The following is a 17,443-nucleotide window of genomic DNA, read 5'->3' as shown; positions in this document are numbered from 1 at the left end:
GGAAATATTTTCTTGGCATCCCACATGAGCACCTAAGACATATCTTCCACAAAAAATATTCCTAAAAGCAGTAGGTTGATCGTAAGTGGTCTTTTCAAATCATAGTTCGTTACGTTATTCTACAAGAAAACACATTCAGAATTTCGAACAACCAATAGCGGAACATAACTTTCTTGTTCATTAGAACCTGTCTCTATTTAATCATTTTAGAAACTAGAATATGTGTAGAGTTGTGGAAAAAAATGTTACAGAATCACTGTAGAAGCTCAGGAGTATGACTACTGAGAATAAAAATGGGGAGAGTTGATTCTACCCTGAGTTCTTAATCTGGCTAGAATTTTAGGTTCTAGCACAGAATAGTTTTCAGAATCTTAATTGGCTTCAGGATTCTGTATTTTCAAAAGAAAAACCTTCCTGGCCAGACCCATGTGGACTGGCATTGGGAGGTGCCTGCTGTGTCTTCCATGCTTTTCCTTCTGAGTCGAGTTAGTTTTCTGCAGGATTGAGGAAAAAACCTCAGACCTCCATACCGTTACTGCATAGTGTGGAATTTATAGAAGGAAGTGCACATGCTCCCTGTCCCATTGCTGGGAGGCCTCGTCTGCATAGTGTACAGTCCCTTTCTTTTTCCAGTCCATACTGTATTTATACTGTGGACTCCCAGAAATTATATATTATAGATTATGGATATATACAATAATGGATATATATAATACCCATCTGTATTTATTATATATATTTATGAATTATATCTACCAGGTAGATTTTTAAAGTAAGTTACAGGTGAGATTAATATTAATTTTAAATCATTTACTGTATCAGAAACACTGTGTTGGGAATTGGGGATCTAGAGATGAGTATACTTTTTCTCTTTCTATCATTGTATTTAATGCCCACCATCGCCAGAGAACCCTCAGTCTACATGTAAGCACAAATAACATATGTCAAAATTGAGTTGTCAGTAGTATTTGGCTCCCTGATTGAACAAGTAGTTCTTAAACCTTAGCTGTGCTCCAGAATCATTGGCAGAATTTAAGAATAACCAATAACACAGAGATATTAGAAGCCACCTCAGGTCCGTGCATATGAATTCTGTAGGCATCAGCCAATCCTTGTCTATTTGTTAAAAGCCATGCAATTGACACAGAGGCCCGCTGTGTCAGCAAAAGCGTGCAGTGTGTCCTCATGGCCTTCCTAGTGAAAAACAGATGAGCTGCCACTGCACACTACTAGAGTAGCCACAGTCCACACACTGTCACCACCAAATGCTGGTGAGGACGTGGGACACAGAAATCCTCACTCCTTGCTGGTAGGAATACAATACGAAGGTACAGCCACTCTGAAGACATGGTTGCAGTTTCTTACAAACCTGAACATACTCTTACCATAAGATCCAGTAATCCTGCTGCGTGGATTTTACCCAAAGGAGTTGAATACTGATGTTCACACAGAAACCTGCACGTGAATGTTTATAGCAGCTTTATTCATAGTTGCCAAGACATGGAAGTAATTAGGATATCCTTAACTAGGTGAATGGATAAGTAAATTGCCACATCCAGACAATGGACTGTTACCTAGTGCTGAAAAGAGATTGGCTACTTAGCCACGAAAAGACATGGAAAAACCTTAAATATACATTGAAAGAAGCTAATCTGAAAGGCTATATACTGTTTGATTCCAACTGTGACATTCTGGGAAAGACAAAGCTATGGACACAGTAAGATAGTCAGGGGTTCCAGGGTTGGAGGATGAGAGAGGAGTGAATAGGCAAAGCGTGGAGTTTTTAGAGCAGTGAAAATGTAATGCTGGGTTTATGTCATTGTAAATTTGTCCAAACTTACAGAATGCACACCACAAACAGGAAATCCTAATGTAAACTATAGAATTTAGTTAATAGTAATGTATCCAAGCCAGGCTTCAACAGTACATGAACCGTGAACTTCCAGATGTTCAAACTGGATTTAGAAAAGGCAGAGGAACCAAAGATCAAATTGCCAACATCCGTTGGATCACCGAAAAAGCTCAAGAGTTCCAGAAAAACATCTATTTCTGCTTTATTGACTATGCCAAAGCCTTTGACTGTGTGGATCACAACAAACTGGAAAATTCTTCAAGAATTAGGAAGACCATACCACCTGACCTGCCTCTTAAGAAGTCTGTATGCAGGGCAGGAAGCAACAGTTAGAACTGGACATGGAACAACAGACTGGTTCCAGATAGGAAAAGGAGTATGTCAAGGCTATATATTGTCACCCTGCTTATTTAACTTATATGCAGAGTACATCATGAGAAACGCTGGGCTGAATGAAGCACAGGCTGGAATCAGGATGGCCAGGAGAAATATCAGTAACCTCAGATATGCAGATGACACCACTCTTATGGCAGAAAAGCAAAGAAGAACTAAAGAGCCTCTTGGTGAAAGTGAAAGAGGAGAATGAAAAAGTTGGCTTAAAGCTCAACATTCAGAAAACGAAGATCATTGCATCTGGTCCCATCACTTCATGGCAGATAGATGGGGAAACAGTGACAGGCTTTATTTTCTTGGGCTCCTAAATCACTGCAGATGGTGACTGCAGCCGTGAAATTAAAAGACGCTTACTCTTTGGAAGAAAAGTTATGACCAACCTAGACAGCATATTAAAAAGCAAAACCAATACAATATTGTAAAGTAATTAGCCTCCAATTAAAATAAATAAATTTATATTTAAAAAAAGGCACATTAAGGAGAATTTAAGTTCAACAGTTAAAAAATAAATAAGTAAATAAAAAGCAGAGACATTACTTTGCCAACAAAGGTCTGTCTAGTCAAGGCTATGGTTTTCCCAGTAGTCATGTATGGATGTGAGAGTTGGACTATAAAGAAAGCTGAGCGCCCAAGAATTGATGCTTTTGAACTGTTGGTGTTGGAGAAGACAAGAGTCTCAAGAAGACAGGTCTCTCAAGAGAGAGTCCCTTGGACAGCAGGGAGATCCAACCAGTCCATCCTAAAGGAAATCAGTCCTGAATATTCATTGGAAGGACTGATGCTGAAGCTGAAACTCCAATACTTTGGCCACCTGATATGAAGAGCTGACTCACCGGAAAAGACCCTGATGCTGGGAAAGATTGAAGGTGAGAGGAGAAGGGGACGACAGAGGATGACATGGTTGGATGGCATCACTGACTCAATGGACATGAGTTTGGGTAAATTCCAGAAGCTGGTGATGGACAGGGAGGCCTGGTGTGCTGCATCAATATTGGATCATGAGTTGTAACAAATGTACCATAGTAATGCAAGGTGTGTACTTTCTGCTTATGTTTTCTATAAAGTATAATTCCTCAAAAAATAGTCTATTAATTTTTTAAAAAAGAGTAGATGAGCTCCTTGATATGTTGACTTCCTACCAGGCACTGTGCTGAGTGTTGAACAAGGTAGTAGACAGGACATATGTCATTGTTGCCCTTTTAGATGGCTGAGAGGAGGAGTCATACAGGAATATAACAAGACAGTCAAGGAATACCAACCTGGTTAAAACAATACTTGATTAAACCAGTGTTTGGTTCTGTTCAATTAAATTAATGTTTAGGTGAGGTTTGCGTGTAAAGTAGGAATTTAGCCAAATTACAATAGAGAGGAAGAATATATACAGAGGAGACAGAATGTGTAAAGGTTCTGAGGTGGAGGCCAGGATGTAGAAGAAACAATGTAGTTGGAACACAGGAAAGCGAGGGGAGGAGCAGTGGTGGTGCTTGTCGGGCAGGAGTGCAGTGGCCATGTAGGACCTTAGACTTGAGACTTACTCTTTGGACCATGAAAACTCATTGAAGGCTTTTTTACCGTAAAAAGTTAAAATTATTTTGAAACTATCATACGCACAATATATTTGTACAGTAAATAAAACAGACATCAGTGGAGTATTACTAGTATCAGAGTCCTATCCTTGTCTCTCCCTGGACACATTCCCCTGTACTCCAGCACTGTGAATTTTGTATTAATGGTCTCTTTGCTTTTCTTTATTGTGTCTGTGCCCTGAGTACTAATTAGAGCCATGGAAATGGGTGGGATTCCTTGGGGAAGTTTTTTGTGGAGGGTACTCTGTAGGGAGGTCTTGAGATAGTGTGCCTCAGGTCAGGGACAGGGGGTGGAGCTGGGGACACAGGGAGAGCAGTGCAACAGCCAGAGGAGCTGTGGCAAGAACAGTTGTCAGAAGAGGGGAGGAGGAGGTACCCGTGGCACTCAGAGCTCCCAGACCCTGTGCAGGTACATGTGGCTGCCTGGTTCTCAGCAAGGTGTGAGGGATCCTAGGAAAAATAGTGTTTTAGCTTTGCACCTTCTTCTATACTGTAAAATATGGAAGAGGGTAGGGTAGGTGGCCAGCACCAGTCCTCCAAATCTACCTGAATTGTTTCCATACAGGACTTGAAATGGGAGGGAGGTTTGAACATACTTAAACTTTTAGGTGGATGATGAAATCTGAGAGGGGGGCTGTGAAGGGAGATGGAAGTTGGGAGGGGATTGTGGCCCTGGGTCCCTTGGAGCACAGATGTGGGCGTCTGGTGGAGACCAAGGGATCCGTCAGGGCAGCAGTGCATGTGCAAATAATAGAGAATTGTGCAAAGAGAACCATATTGAAATAGGAGCTGTCACCACTAGAGCAAAGAACACATTCTATAGTGTCCCCAAAGAAAGGACCTCTGGCTATAGAAACTTCGTAGGTGCTGGTAGAGAGGCCCCATGGGCATTTTATCTGGACAGGCTTGCCCAGGTCAGGGGCCTGCACCAGCCTGTGTCCTGACATGCCCTCAAGGTTGGCCACATTCTTCCAGACTGGGTCAGAAGATCCTGACTTACAAAATGCTGAATGGCAAACTTCAGTTCCAACCACTGGTAACCCATCTACAGAAGAACATAAATGCTTCCTGTCTTAACAGGAATAATTAGACACTGTAGTTGGTGCTCCTGGACCCCAGCTCTTGGGACTGGGGCTCAGAAAGGTGCAAGTTCCAGTGTAAGGGAAAAATAAGAACCATTCAGTGGGCTGTCATTCTGGACCATGACTTTGCTGGAAGGCATCACTTTCTGATGTCTTGAGAAGGTGGCTTCCTGTGGATGCACAGTCTGCACGGTGCTCAGCAAACTGTTCTGTTGTTTGTTGCCGGGCTTTCTAGGTTGTGTTGACAATCTTTTTGAAAATATAGCTCTACCTCCCCGACAACGTGCACTCTCAGCATGGGAGGGAATGGTCAGGAAATGTCCCCCCTGAACATGAAGACAGTCTGTGAAGAAAGATGTGGTGCCTGCTGGGCTTCCTTGGCTGATGAGAAGAGTCTTTTAGGTCTTCAGGTCTCAGGGTCACCCGTTCAGGTCCACTGCAGGACACAGTAGCTGTACAGAGTGCATAGTGTGACCTGACCAGAATAGAGGGTGATGGCATTGCTCCTGTGGCTCTGTTGAGCTCCTCAGCTGCCACTGCCACTGCACGCCAGGTAACATTGCCCTCAGGACCTCATCCACCTGCTGCCATTGCCCATGCACCCAGGCTCACTAGGCAGGGCCTCCTGCTGCAAGCGCTGGCTATAGCCAGGCCACAGGATCCATATAAGGCAATTTGCCTTGTTCCCACCAACAGTGTACCTTTGGGACTTGGTTGTGACTTCACAAAGGTTTGCTTTCGTAGTAGGTTTTTTTTTTCCTGCCTTAGTATTTTTAAAGCTTGTCTAATGTTTCACAGTAGGGACGTGCTGTATGTAATCTACTTAACCATGTCATGTGGTCATCATCTAGAATATTAAGGGTTTTTTTTTTTTTTACTGTTACAGTGATCATTAAAAAAATTCTTTTTATTGTCACCAAGTATTTGACATTATACTGTTGCTATACTTCAATAATAAGCTCCTGAAATTTGGCATTCTTTACAAAGTTATATAATATTCATTCTTTAAAACTTTGTTTACTAAACACACTTTTTCCAGTATTTTTGCTTAAATTTTCTTACCATGAAAAGCTTTAAATGTAACTAAAAAATACAGAGGATAGTATAGTATCATGAGCATTAGGGTACCCACTAATCAGGTGGAACAGATGTCTTCAAAGAAATACATTAGGCTTTTCTAAAAGTTATGTCTGTCCCCCTCTTAAGCTTTTTATATTTCTTTACCTCATATATGGAATAATAAATCATAGTGTTTTGATTGTTAATTAAATGCTCTATTGTATCTGCCATTCTGTATTTGCCCTTCTTTTTTTTGAGATGTGTGCATGCTCATCTTTCTCAATTTGTATCTTGTTAAAGCTAATGCAAGTGGCATTGATGTCAAGCCCCCAGGGGTCTGACAGACTAGATGCTGCCAGAGAGACAGCTAACATGCTATCATGTTAAATAGAAAGTCCATTTATTCTTTTTCCTCCTTTCTCGTTAATTCTCATGCAGGTCATGGGAGTCTCTCAGTTCATTCCTGTGACCTTTCATTCAGTTCTTAGTGAGTTTATTTCAGTTGATGTGGTATGAAGTGCTATAGGCTGTCTGATCTTGTGGTTTATTGAAAGGTTATTAAAAAAAAAACAACCCTGAAAATCAGTCATTTTGGAAGAACTGAAAATATGTCTCCTTTTAGTTGTTGTCTGGTTTAAAAGACTGCACAGGTGTCTTCCTGAGGTGGACACAGCTTGTCATTAGGTCTGTGGATAGCTTCTCAGTATTCAGTGACAGAAGGGGGCGGCCAGTGCAGTTTATCAGTGACTTCTGAATAAAGGCCTTGAGACTTTTCTTTGAGGTTGTGCTTTTTAGAATTCACAGATGGACAGAAACTGCTTTGTCTTGATTTACCATAAACTGTGTAGGTGGCTAGATGAGATTTTGCTGTTTAGTGCCTATGATTCAAACCTGATTAAGTGAACCCAGGAATTTAATAGATTTGAGTAAAATTTGGGATAAACTTGTCACTGCTCTGTAAGACTGAGGTAACACATGAATTTGAATCATGCTGTATCCTTTGAGGTCCATGCACATACTATTTAAAAACTTAGGGACAGAAGAAATTTGGATAGCCAGGAATTCTGTATAAGCACCAGGCTACCTCCCAACCATGGAATATTGTTACAGCAGTTAAGCACTCAAAGCAGTGTCGTCACTGATGAACTGCTCTCGTTCTCAGAAAGATCTTTATATTTATGTTGACCTGAAATGTGCTTCCCCAGGTTGTTTTTCATTGCTTATAATTCTTTCAGGTACCTATTTCTTTATTCATGATCTTACTTTTCTTGGCCCCATACTTAATCTTCCACTGTGGGGGCTTCTCTCCTGAACGGTGACCTCTGACTTTAACTGTGTGGTCTTGCCAGCTGATGCTCTAGGCTGGCATCAGCTGCCCCAGCTCTGAGCTCTTGGGAGTTGGTACTGAGTGGAAACTAAGTTCAGTCTTCTAAAAGCCCGGGATGATTTCTGTCTCCCCCTTCCCAAAAAGCCCCATGACTCCCTTGGCTGAGCCCTCAAGCCTGGTCTTCAATCCAGCCAGAACTACCAGGCTTCATAGGCCATACCAGTGTCTTATTGGTTCCCACTGTCCCTTTCCTGAACTTGCCTTCAGAAGTCATTCATTTGGGAGTGGTGTTAGTTGCTCAGTCATGTCTGACTCTTTGTGACCCCATGGACTGTAGCCCATCAGACTCCTCTTGTCCATGGGATTCTCCAGGTAAAACTCCTGGAATTTAATAGATTTGAGTAAAATTTGGGATAAACTTGTCACTGCTCTGTAAGACTCGGGTAACAAGTGAATTTAAATCATGATGTATCCTTTGAGGTCCATGCACATGTTGTTTAAACTCAGGGACAGAAGAAATTTGTTATCATTTCCTTCTCCAGGGGATCTTCCCAAACCACAGGGATTGAACCCAGGTCTCTTGCATTGCAGGTGGATTTTTATTGTCTGAGCCACCAGGGAAGCCCAAGGATGAAAACAAATTATGTAAAATTCTCCTTCGTATAACTTTGTGCCTTAACTTCTATAGAATGTTGGTATTGAATAAATGTGTCAAAATGGTTACCATAGTTTGAAAATTTCACATTGTTTTTTACAGGCACTGAAAGCTAGTTGGTGGTAGGGAATATACTGATTTATTTCATCTTTAATTTTTCAAAGCTATGTTTTTTGTGTATCACTTGAAAATCATGTATCAGCACCCATCTCAAATATTTTTAGAATATTACTTTGTTACTGTTGTTTATTTAATGTAACATCGTCACAGTAACATGCCTAGTAATAGATGAATAAATCTTACTTTAATCTAGAGAAAAACTGGTTAGCTTCATACAGGCACAGTGAGTAATTCAAGAGAGTGGATACTACACAACGTATCCTATGTATGAGAGTTCTAAGCTAACTCAGAATGATTGAAAGGGCTGCAATGCATGCTTTCTTTCTCTTATTCTCAAGTATTTAATATTTACATTTTTTTTTTTTTACAATATTGTATTGGTTTTGCCATACATCAACATGAATCTGCCATGGGTGTACACGTGTTCCCAATCCTGAACCCCCTTCCCACCTCCCTCCCCATAGCATCCCTCTAGGTCATCCCAGTGCACCAGCCCCAAGCATCCTGTATCCTGCATCAAACCTGGACTGGCGATTCATTTCTTATATGATATTATACATGTTTCAATGCCATTCTCCCAAATCATCCCCCCCTCCCTCTCCCACAGAGTCCAAAAGACTGTTCTGTACATCTGTGTCTCTTTCGCTGTCTCGCATTCAGGGTTATCGTTACCATCTTTCTAAATTCCATATATATGCATTAGTATACTGTATTGATATTTACATATTTTTTAATTAAAATATTTTTCATGTAGTAATTGAACACTTTTTTCTCCTTTCATCTGTCTGCATTCTGCATACTTGAACAAAAGTCTACCTCTTTTAGTAAGTATTTGTGAAAGGAGGAGAATGAGAACTGGTGATGTTAATCTCCGCTCTGTGCACTGGTGTCAATTTTGAGAAAGACGCCTTGTCACACAGAAGACAGACAATGATTCTGCTTAGCTGCATGAGGGCATTGAGAACAAGAACTGATTTACAAGAAGGCATGCAATACGCAGAGGCAGGCCCTTGCGTATCAGGCATTTCTGCAGCCATCAGAGAAATGTAGACAAATTAATTCACTTAATAGACTAGGTTATGACAGAAGAGTAACTAGTTCTGTGGGTTCTCCAAAGTTTGTTTTAGGTCAGTGATTGAAATATGACTTTAGAAAATATTCTGTCCTTGGGAATCTTTGCTTTTAAGTTATAATTGTGTATGTTTATATTGGAGGGTTTCTTTCTCTCTTTCATTTTTTTTAGGGAAGGTGTGTGCTTTCAGGAAGTTTGTAGCATATGATGGTCAAAAATAGAGTGAAACATAAGTGTTCATCTTCACTTGTAAAATGCTGCATAATTGAAGGGTCCAGTCTCTCATTCTTATTACTTGGAAGTTAAGTATGGCAGGTCAGCTATAAGGGATTGTAAACTAGACTTTTTACAGTGATTTAACTTATAGTATTAGAGCTTGAATGAATTTCCTAATACTCTCACCCAAAATCTGGCTAAAATTCATGATCACCAGTTAAGGGACTTTAACAGTTAGAGCATCATGTATCTCATACATGGAGGTTTGTTAACTTGTGGACTTAACTGTTTGATCATGAGTGTCTCCTTGTGTGTGCGAGTGCACGAAAATGTGCATGTATGTGTGGTGAATGTATGTGTTCATGTGAGTGTGTGAGGTGAACATTTGCCTGTATGTGAGCATGTGGACATGTGTGTAGATGGGCCAACAGGCCCATATGCGCATGTACCAATGTCACAATTCCCAGCTGTTTGTCCTGCAGCTGTCTCTGTTCAGCAAAAGGTGGAAGCTGGGTCACCATTTCTGTCCGTGCGAGCTGGGATCAGAGAATTGTGGCATTTCCAACTTGAGCTCCAGGAACTAGGAGATGGGATCTTCCAACAGATCATGACTTCTGAGGCTCCTGACTCTCTAGGGTAGTAAGAAGTGAGCAATGGCCCAGGCCTCAGTGCTCCCAGTGTTCTTTCAGTGAACGAGAGGGTGCATTTGGGGCATGTTATTATTTGGGGGGGCGGGTGGCTATCACATGTACATTACCAGATGGTCAGTACTGAAATCAGATTGATTATATTGTTTGCAGCCAAAGATGGACAAACTCTATACAGTCAAAAACAAGACCTGGAGCTGACTGTGGCTCAGATCATCAGCTCTTTTTTTTTGCAAAATTCAGCCTTAGATTGAAGAAAGTAGGGAAAAACCACTAGGCCATTCAGGTATGACCTAAAACAGATCCCTTATGATTATACAGTGTAAATGACAAATAGATTCAAAGGATTAGATCTGATAGACAGTGTGCCTGAAAAACTATGGATGGAGGTTAACATTGTACAGGAGGAGTGACCAAAACCGTCCCAAAGAAAAAGGAAGGCAAAGTGAGAAAGGGAAAGATATACCCAACTGAATGCAGAGTTCCAGAGAATAGCAAGGAGAGATAAGAAAGCCTTCTTCAGTGAACAATACAAAGAAATAGAGGGAAACAATAGAATGGGAAAAGACTAGAGATTTCTACAAGAAAATTAGAGATACCAAGGGAAAATTTCATGCAAAGATAGGCACAATAAAGGGCAGAAACTACAAGGACCTAACCGAAGGAGATGAGATGAAAAAGAGATGGAAAGAATACGTAGAACTGTATTTAAAAGGTCCTAATGACCCAGATAGCAGTGATGGTGTGGTCACTACTCTAGAGCCAGACATCCTGGAGCGTGAAGTCAAGTGGGCTTAGGAAGCATTGCTACAAACAAAGCTAGTAGAGGTGATGGATTTCCAGTTGACCTATTTCAAATCCTAAAAGATGATGCTGGTAAACTGCTGCACTCAATATGCCAGCAAATTTGGAAAACTCAGCAGTGGCCACAGTACTAGAAAAGGTCAGTTTTCATTCCAATCCCAAAGAATGGCAGTGCCAAAGAATGCTCAAACTACTGTACAATTGTGCTCATTTCACATGCTAGCAAGGTAATGCTCAGAATCCTTTAAGCTAGGCTTCAGCAGTATGTGAACTGAGAACTTCCATACGTGTAAGGGGGATTTAGAAAAGGCAGAAGAACCAGGGATCAAATTGCTAACATCCATTGTATCATAGAAAAAGCTAGAGGATTCTAGAAAAACATCTACTTCTGCTTCATTGATTATGCCAAAACCTTTGCCTGTGTGGATCACAACAAAATGTGGAAAACTCTTAGAGAGATGGGAATACCAGACCACCTTACCTGTCTCCTGGGAAACCTGAATGCACGTAAAGAAGCAACAGTTAGAACTTTACCTGGAACAATGGATTGGTTCAAAATTGGGAAAGGAGTACATGGAGGCATTTATTGTCACCCTGCTTATTTGACTTGTATACAGAGTACATCATGTGAAATGCCAGGCTGGATGAATCACAAGGTGGAATCAGGATCATTGGGAGAAATATCAACAATCTCAGATATGCAGGTGATACCACTTTAATGGCAGAAAGCAAAGAGGAACTCAAGAACCTCTTGATGAAGATGAAAGAAGAGAGGGAAAAAGCTAGCTTAAAACTCAGCATTCAAAAAACTAAGATCATGGCATCTGGTCCCATCACGTCATGGCAAATAGATGGGGAAAAAATGGAAACAGTGACAGATTTTATTTTCTTGGGCTCCAAAATCACTGCGGATGGTGACTGCAGCCGTGAAATTAAAAGACACTTGCTCCTCGGAAGGAAAACTATGACAAACCTAGACAGCTTATTAAAAAGGAGAGACATTACTTTACCAACAAAGATCCGTCTAGTCAAAGCTATGGTTTTTCCAGTAGTCATGTATGGATGTGAGAGTTGGACCATGAGGAAGGCTAGGTGCCCAAAATTGATGCTTTTGAACTGTGGTGCTGGAGAAGACTCTTAAGAGTCCCTTGGACAGCAAGGAAATCAAACCAGTAGATCCTAAAGGAAATTAACCCTGAATATTCATTGAAAGGACTCATGCTGAAGCTGAAGCTCCAATATTTTGGTCACCTGATGTGAAGAGCCAACTCATTGGAAAAGACCCTGATGCTGGGAAAGACTGAGGGCAGGAGGAGAAGGGGGTGGCAGAGGATGAGATGGTTGGATGGCATCACTGACTCAATGGACATGAGTTTGGGCAAACTCCAGAAGATAGTGAAGGACAGGGAAGCCTGTGTGCTGTAGTTCATGGGGTCATAAAGAGTCAGACGTGACTTAGCCACTGCATAGCAAGTTATTTTTTTATTAATTAAATGTGTGTTTATTTTTCTTGATAAATTGTGATTTGTGGGTGGGTTATTTTTCACCTGGTGTCACTTGGATTTTGAGGTAAGAAAAGCACTCTTCCTTTGCCAAATGGCATTTGCGTTGTGGTAACTCTAGAGTTGGTCTTGTTCTGTTTGTAAATGAAACCTAATGAGATCGTGTGGCCGTGGGGGTTTCAGTAGTGTCTATCATGTGTTCTCTCAGGGTGTGTTTTCTGTGTCTAATGCAGTCTGAGTCCTGATGCCACCCTCGGGTCTTGTAGTATCCGTGCTTTCCCTCATAGGCTATCTTGTCAGGCACCCCACTAAACCCTGAGGAGTCTCCTCATTTTTATCACATCAGTAAACCATGATATTTTGAAGTGTATTTAGCACAAGGGCCACACTAATCCCCTGTCACTGCATGCTCAGGCCATTGGCCTGCCGGCCTTGCTCATGCTGGCCCCTCCTCTCCTCAGATCTGCCAGGAGACCGAATGTTGTGGACCTGAGGTTTTCTGGACCTTGGACTGCGTTGATTGCTTTATGTCATGTCTTTAAGCTGATAGGGGACCCAATCCTGCCTAACGCTGTGTTTGAGGCTAGTTCTCTACATGTTTTCCATTCTGTGCTTCAATTTTTTAAGTTAGAATGAGGATAATGAAGCACAAACACCAGGTTTATAAAGTCATCTAAGGAAGCACAAAATCCCAAGTTACTGACTCTGCACTGCCGTGTAATGCATGTGTAACTTGATCATGGTTTCCTTAACAATGAAAAAAAAACAATAACAGGAATATATATAGCAACTACCACATTTCACTTTTTATACTTAAAAGTGTGCTAGTGGCTTAAAACTTAATTTTAGTTTAAATTGAAGAATTCTATTGCCTCACATACGGTAGGGGAAGTGCTGTGTCCTTTTATTCCTTTTGAACCTAGAGTACTACAGGGCTTCCAGCTTTGTCAGCAATGAGCAGAGAATGAGAACATCTGTTAGGTTACAGGCAGAGACAAACCAGGCATTCAAGGAAATGAACCTAAACAGAAACACAGTCAGATAGTAATTGAAAATTCTTGAAAGTTAGAAATCTAGCTCTAGTGTATGAAATTGATCATCATAAGATTAAATATTTTTTAATATTAAGCATGAATTTCTAAAGGTTTCCGGGAAGCGGGGCCAGTGACGTGCTTGCACCTGGAGGTGTAAGTCAGATGGCAATGTGTGTTAGCTGTGCTGTGTCTTGGGGAATGTCCTGCTCACAGTTGTTTATTGTTTTCTTTCCGTATTGATGAAACAGCCAGACCAAATCCGTTTGGAATGCCTGGGATAGTGCCACCGTATGTCCCCCCCCAGATGCTCAACATTCCACAGACCTCTCTGCAAGCAAAGCCTGTGGTAAGGCCTTTCCTGTCCATCCGCAGCTGGTCTGCTCAGCCTTGGCGTGGGGGACAGCTGCCTTGAAAGCTACATATGAATCAAATCTTAATGAATGCTAAGATAATTTCTTAACACTCATAATATGTGAAGCAGGTGCCAGAGTTTGTTGAATTAAAATTTAGCCAAGACCGGGTTATGTTAATGTGTTCTGGGCCATGCAGTATGTGTGCACACGTGATTTGTATGCTCTGTTTAAGGCCCCCCAGGTGCCCAGCCCAGGTGCTCCGGGCCAGGGTCCACACCCGTACAACCTCGCTGAGCCGGCTCTCACCTTGGAAACCAGCGGAAAGAATCTGACTGAGCAGAACTACAGTAACATTCCTCATGAAGGAAAACATACCCCACTGTATGAACGGTCCTCCCCAATCAACCCAGCTCCAAGCGGCAGTCCCAATCACGTGGACTCAGCATACTTTCCTGGTTCTTCTACGTCATCATCTTCAGACAATGATGAAGGCAGTGGAGGAGCTGCAAAGTGAGTGGTGTATGGAGTAGCTGGTGCTTCCTGAAAGTGTAGCAGCTGCCTTAGGCTACTTAAGTAGCTTGTAGTCCCCAGAGAAGCTGCCTTCTGGCTGGTTGGCTGGCCGGCCCATGGCACTGATGGTTGTGTTCAAAGATGCTGTTTGTTGTAGGTAGGTGACAGTTACTCTTTGCTTGACTGGGATTCCTCAGACCAAGAGAAAAGATTAGACATTTCCTATGGCCTTCCAAGGTTGAAAGTGTGTACTATGCCAGCCCAAATTCTTGGGTTCCCCTCTTTTTTGGGTGTAATTTTAGGGAAATTAGTTTGTGTGACCACCAAATATGGTAAAGTTATCTGATCAAGTTCTACCTGACTCTCTTTGGGCTGTGATTTCCCTACTCCCACCCTCAGAAAGCATTTTAAATTAGACTTCTATGGTTTTCAGTCTCTTGGCTGCTGGGTTGAAGGGGAATCAGAATTTCCTTTTGTTCTGAATTCAATAACTTGAATCCCAACTCCCCAGATCATAGGACTATTCTTGACATAACACTGTTCACCTAACCAAAATCGTAGAAAGCTGCCAGACCCAGGCTGAAATTCTCCCTATAGGGAGGAATATTTTAAGTAATGTGTGTCCCTGAATAAATGAATTTTCAAATATTTGTTAGAATCTGATGGAGAAAGTCTTGAAATCCATAGTCCTCCTCCTCCCCTTACATAACCTTATGTTTCTAAGAAACCTGGTTCAAAAAGAGAAAGAAGAAAGGAACAGTCTTTCTCTCTTCATCTGCATCTCTTTTCCTCAGTTTGAACTCTGATTCATAGTAGATGCCCAAGGCTAGTTATTGCTGTGTGAGTTTCTGCTGAAAAAAATTGAGACACAATTTCCAGTCTTCCTGCAAGTTCTTATGGGTGTGCCACCTGAAGCCAGAGATTTTTCCTCTTTTGCACTCTTTCTCTCCATCTGTAAAATGGGCACTAAGTCTGCTGACCTCCCCAGCAGGGAGGTCACTAAGTCATCACTTAGTCACCACTAAGTCCCCAAATGGGCAGTTCCTGAGGAGTTTGCTGCCATCCAGGGATGTATGCTCTTGTGAAACAGAGAAGCATAAAGTGCCCAAATGTTTACTTGCTGTATGTGCAGTCCTAAAATTCTAAAAATAAAGCAAAACGTTGTAATTTATTATTCAGACTTTTAAATTAACCTTCTAGGAAGGTAACATTGAAGACCTACTGAATAAGAATTGCTATGTTGGGGCTTAGAAATCTGCATGTGTAAATGAGACCACGTGACTCTTTAGCGCAGAACGTTTGAGAACAGCTGATATATGCCTCAGGAGCCCTTTCACTCTCTAAGGAACTATAAGTTTTCTTTTAAAAATTGACTCACGTCATCAAGACCAAAGTATCTATAGTATACAACGGTAAAGAATCTGCCTGCGTGCAGGAGATGCAGGTTTGATCCCTGGGTTGGGAAAATCCCCTGGAGAAGAAATGGCAACCCACTTCCAGATTCTTCCCTGGAAAGTCCCATGGACAGAGTAGCGTGGTAGGCTGCAGTCCATGGGATTGCAGAAGAGTCAGACACAACTGAGTGACTAAGCAACAAGAGCAAATTCTTTCTAGACTCTGAAAAACAGGTAGAAATAAAACACAGAGCCACTCTTTGTGGCTCAGAGTCCTGTGCAGATGACAAGCATGGTGAGCAAGGAAAGGCCCTGGTCTGGGGAGGTCCAGTGTTGATCCTGTTCCTATGGTTGGGGTTGCAGAGGTAATGTGAGTTACCTACTTAATTTGGCAAACTGCCCTGTTAGGAAATGAATTGAACTTGAGTGAATAAGATTGAGAGTGACTCCCTTTTTTTTGTGCATACTCAACTCTGGCCTGTTCCCAAAGGTTCTGATCAGTTGCCTTTCCTGGAGCTTTTTCTCAGTCTTAGTTGTCTCTCTTACCTCTAAGCTCTGTAGCACTTAACTGTCTGTTTCCCCAACTGAGGGCATTCTTATTGCGTTTTTCTGGAAGTGCCTCTGTAAGATCTCCATATGTGGGAGTAGCGTGGGCGTCTCACCCTCTCATGGTGTGAATTGCGGTAGAAAAGGCAGAGCACGTCCACAATCTGGAATTGAAAGATTGCTGAGATTGGATCAAGTTATGTGCTTTAGGAATGTTTTCATTTCTTTGAATCTGTTTTTCCATTTATTATAACAAATAAGAAGTAGACGTGGCTGAGACAGTGAAGAATCTGCCTGCAGTGTGGAAGACTCAGGTTCAGTCCCTGCGTTGGGAAGATCCCCTGGAGAAGGGAATGGCAACCCACTCCAGTATTCTTGTCTGGAGAATTCCATGGACAGAGGAGCCTAGCGGGCTACAGTCCATGGGGTCACAAAGAATCAGACATGCCTGAGTGAACAACCACAATAGGTAGACATGTTAAAACTGAGAGGAAGGACAGAAGGAAAAGGGGATAGGAACTTGTACCAGAGGTTCAGGGTCATAAGCCAGGCAGAGTAGGACCTGGGATCAACCCTGATTATGGGCACCCCTTTCTTGCTAAGAAGGACAGTTGTTCATTATTTCAGGGTGAGGATTCTGGTTGAATAAGTTGTGTGTGCACTTTTAAGGCCATGCAGAGGACAGAGGATTCCTTTCCTAGTTTAGAAGCTAAGTAGGGGCAGTAAGTCAGTTAAGATTTGGTTTACCTTTGGTTTGGACTTAGGGTGGATTTCCTGGGTCTACATGGTGCTCTTAGGATGGTCTTGAGGGAAAGAAATCATCAGTTCATTTAGCCAAGCAACACTTGAGCACTTGCTGTCTATCAGTGAGCATGGTGGTAGGCAGCACCCAAGTGATGAGCATGTGAAGCAAGCACCAGATGAGTGGGCCTGGATGAGCGTGCTTCCAGTGAGGCAGGATTTGAGCCATGACAGTGGGGAGAAAGCTGGACGAGAATGCAGGGTGGAGGAAGGGGAAGCCAGTGTGGTTGCGATGTCAAGTGAGATGAAGGCTGGTTGGTGTGGAGTCTTGAGTTCTAAGTGTGACAGAAAGCATCCAGTATTTGCTTGGAATGATCCTGGGGCTGTAAAGATCCCAGAGTTTCAGACACGTGTCTGGGTCAGCAGGCCATTTGGCTGGGAGATTACTGTACAGTTTAAGTGAAGTGCCACTGTTTGTACCAGCTTCTGCAGATTGACTGTAGAAGCATTTGTAACTGCCCTTCCGTAAGACACTGAGTTGTACAGCAGA

The 17,443-nt window shown here is 42.0% G+C and overlaps 1 protein-coding gene across 1 annotated transcript in view; it reads left to right on the top strand.

Annotated features, from left to right (window-relative positions):
- Nucleotides 1–17,443, top strand: part of LOC104985737 (constitutive coactivator of PPAR-gamma-like protein 1) — a 116,559-nt gene that overhangs the window by 50,230 nt on the left and 48,886 nt on the right. The window contains exons 7-8 of the mRNA XM_010836060.1: nucleotides 13,598–13,695; nucleotides 13,935–14,212. Of these exons, the coding sequence (XP_010834362.1) occupies nucleotides 13,598–13,695; nucleotides 13,935–14,212 (376 nt within the window). The remainder of the gene's footprint in view (nucleotides 1–13,597; nucleotides 13,696–13,934; nucleotides 14,213–17,443) is intronic.

This window comes from Bison bison, unplaced genomic scaffold (assembly GCF_000754665.1).
Source record: "Bison bison bison isolate TAMUID 2011002044 unplaced genomic scaffold, Bison_UMD1.0 scf7180017864057, whole genome shotgun sequence".
Lineage (NCBI taxonomy): Eukaryota > Metazoa > Chordata > Mammalia > Artiodactyla > Bovidae > Bison > Bison bison.
The sequence above is the reverse complement of the archived record's forward strand: the minus strand, read 5'-3'. Positions and strand labels throughout refer to the sequence as shown.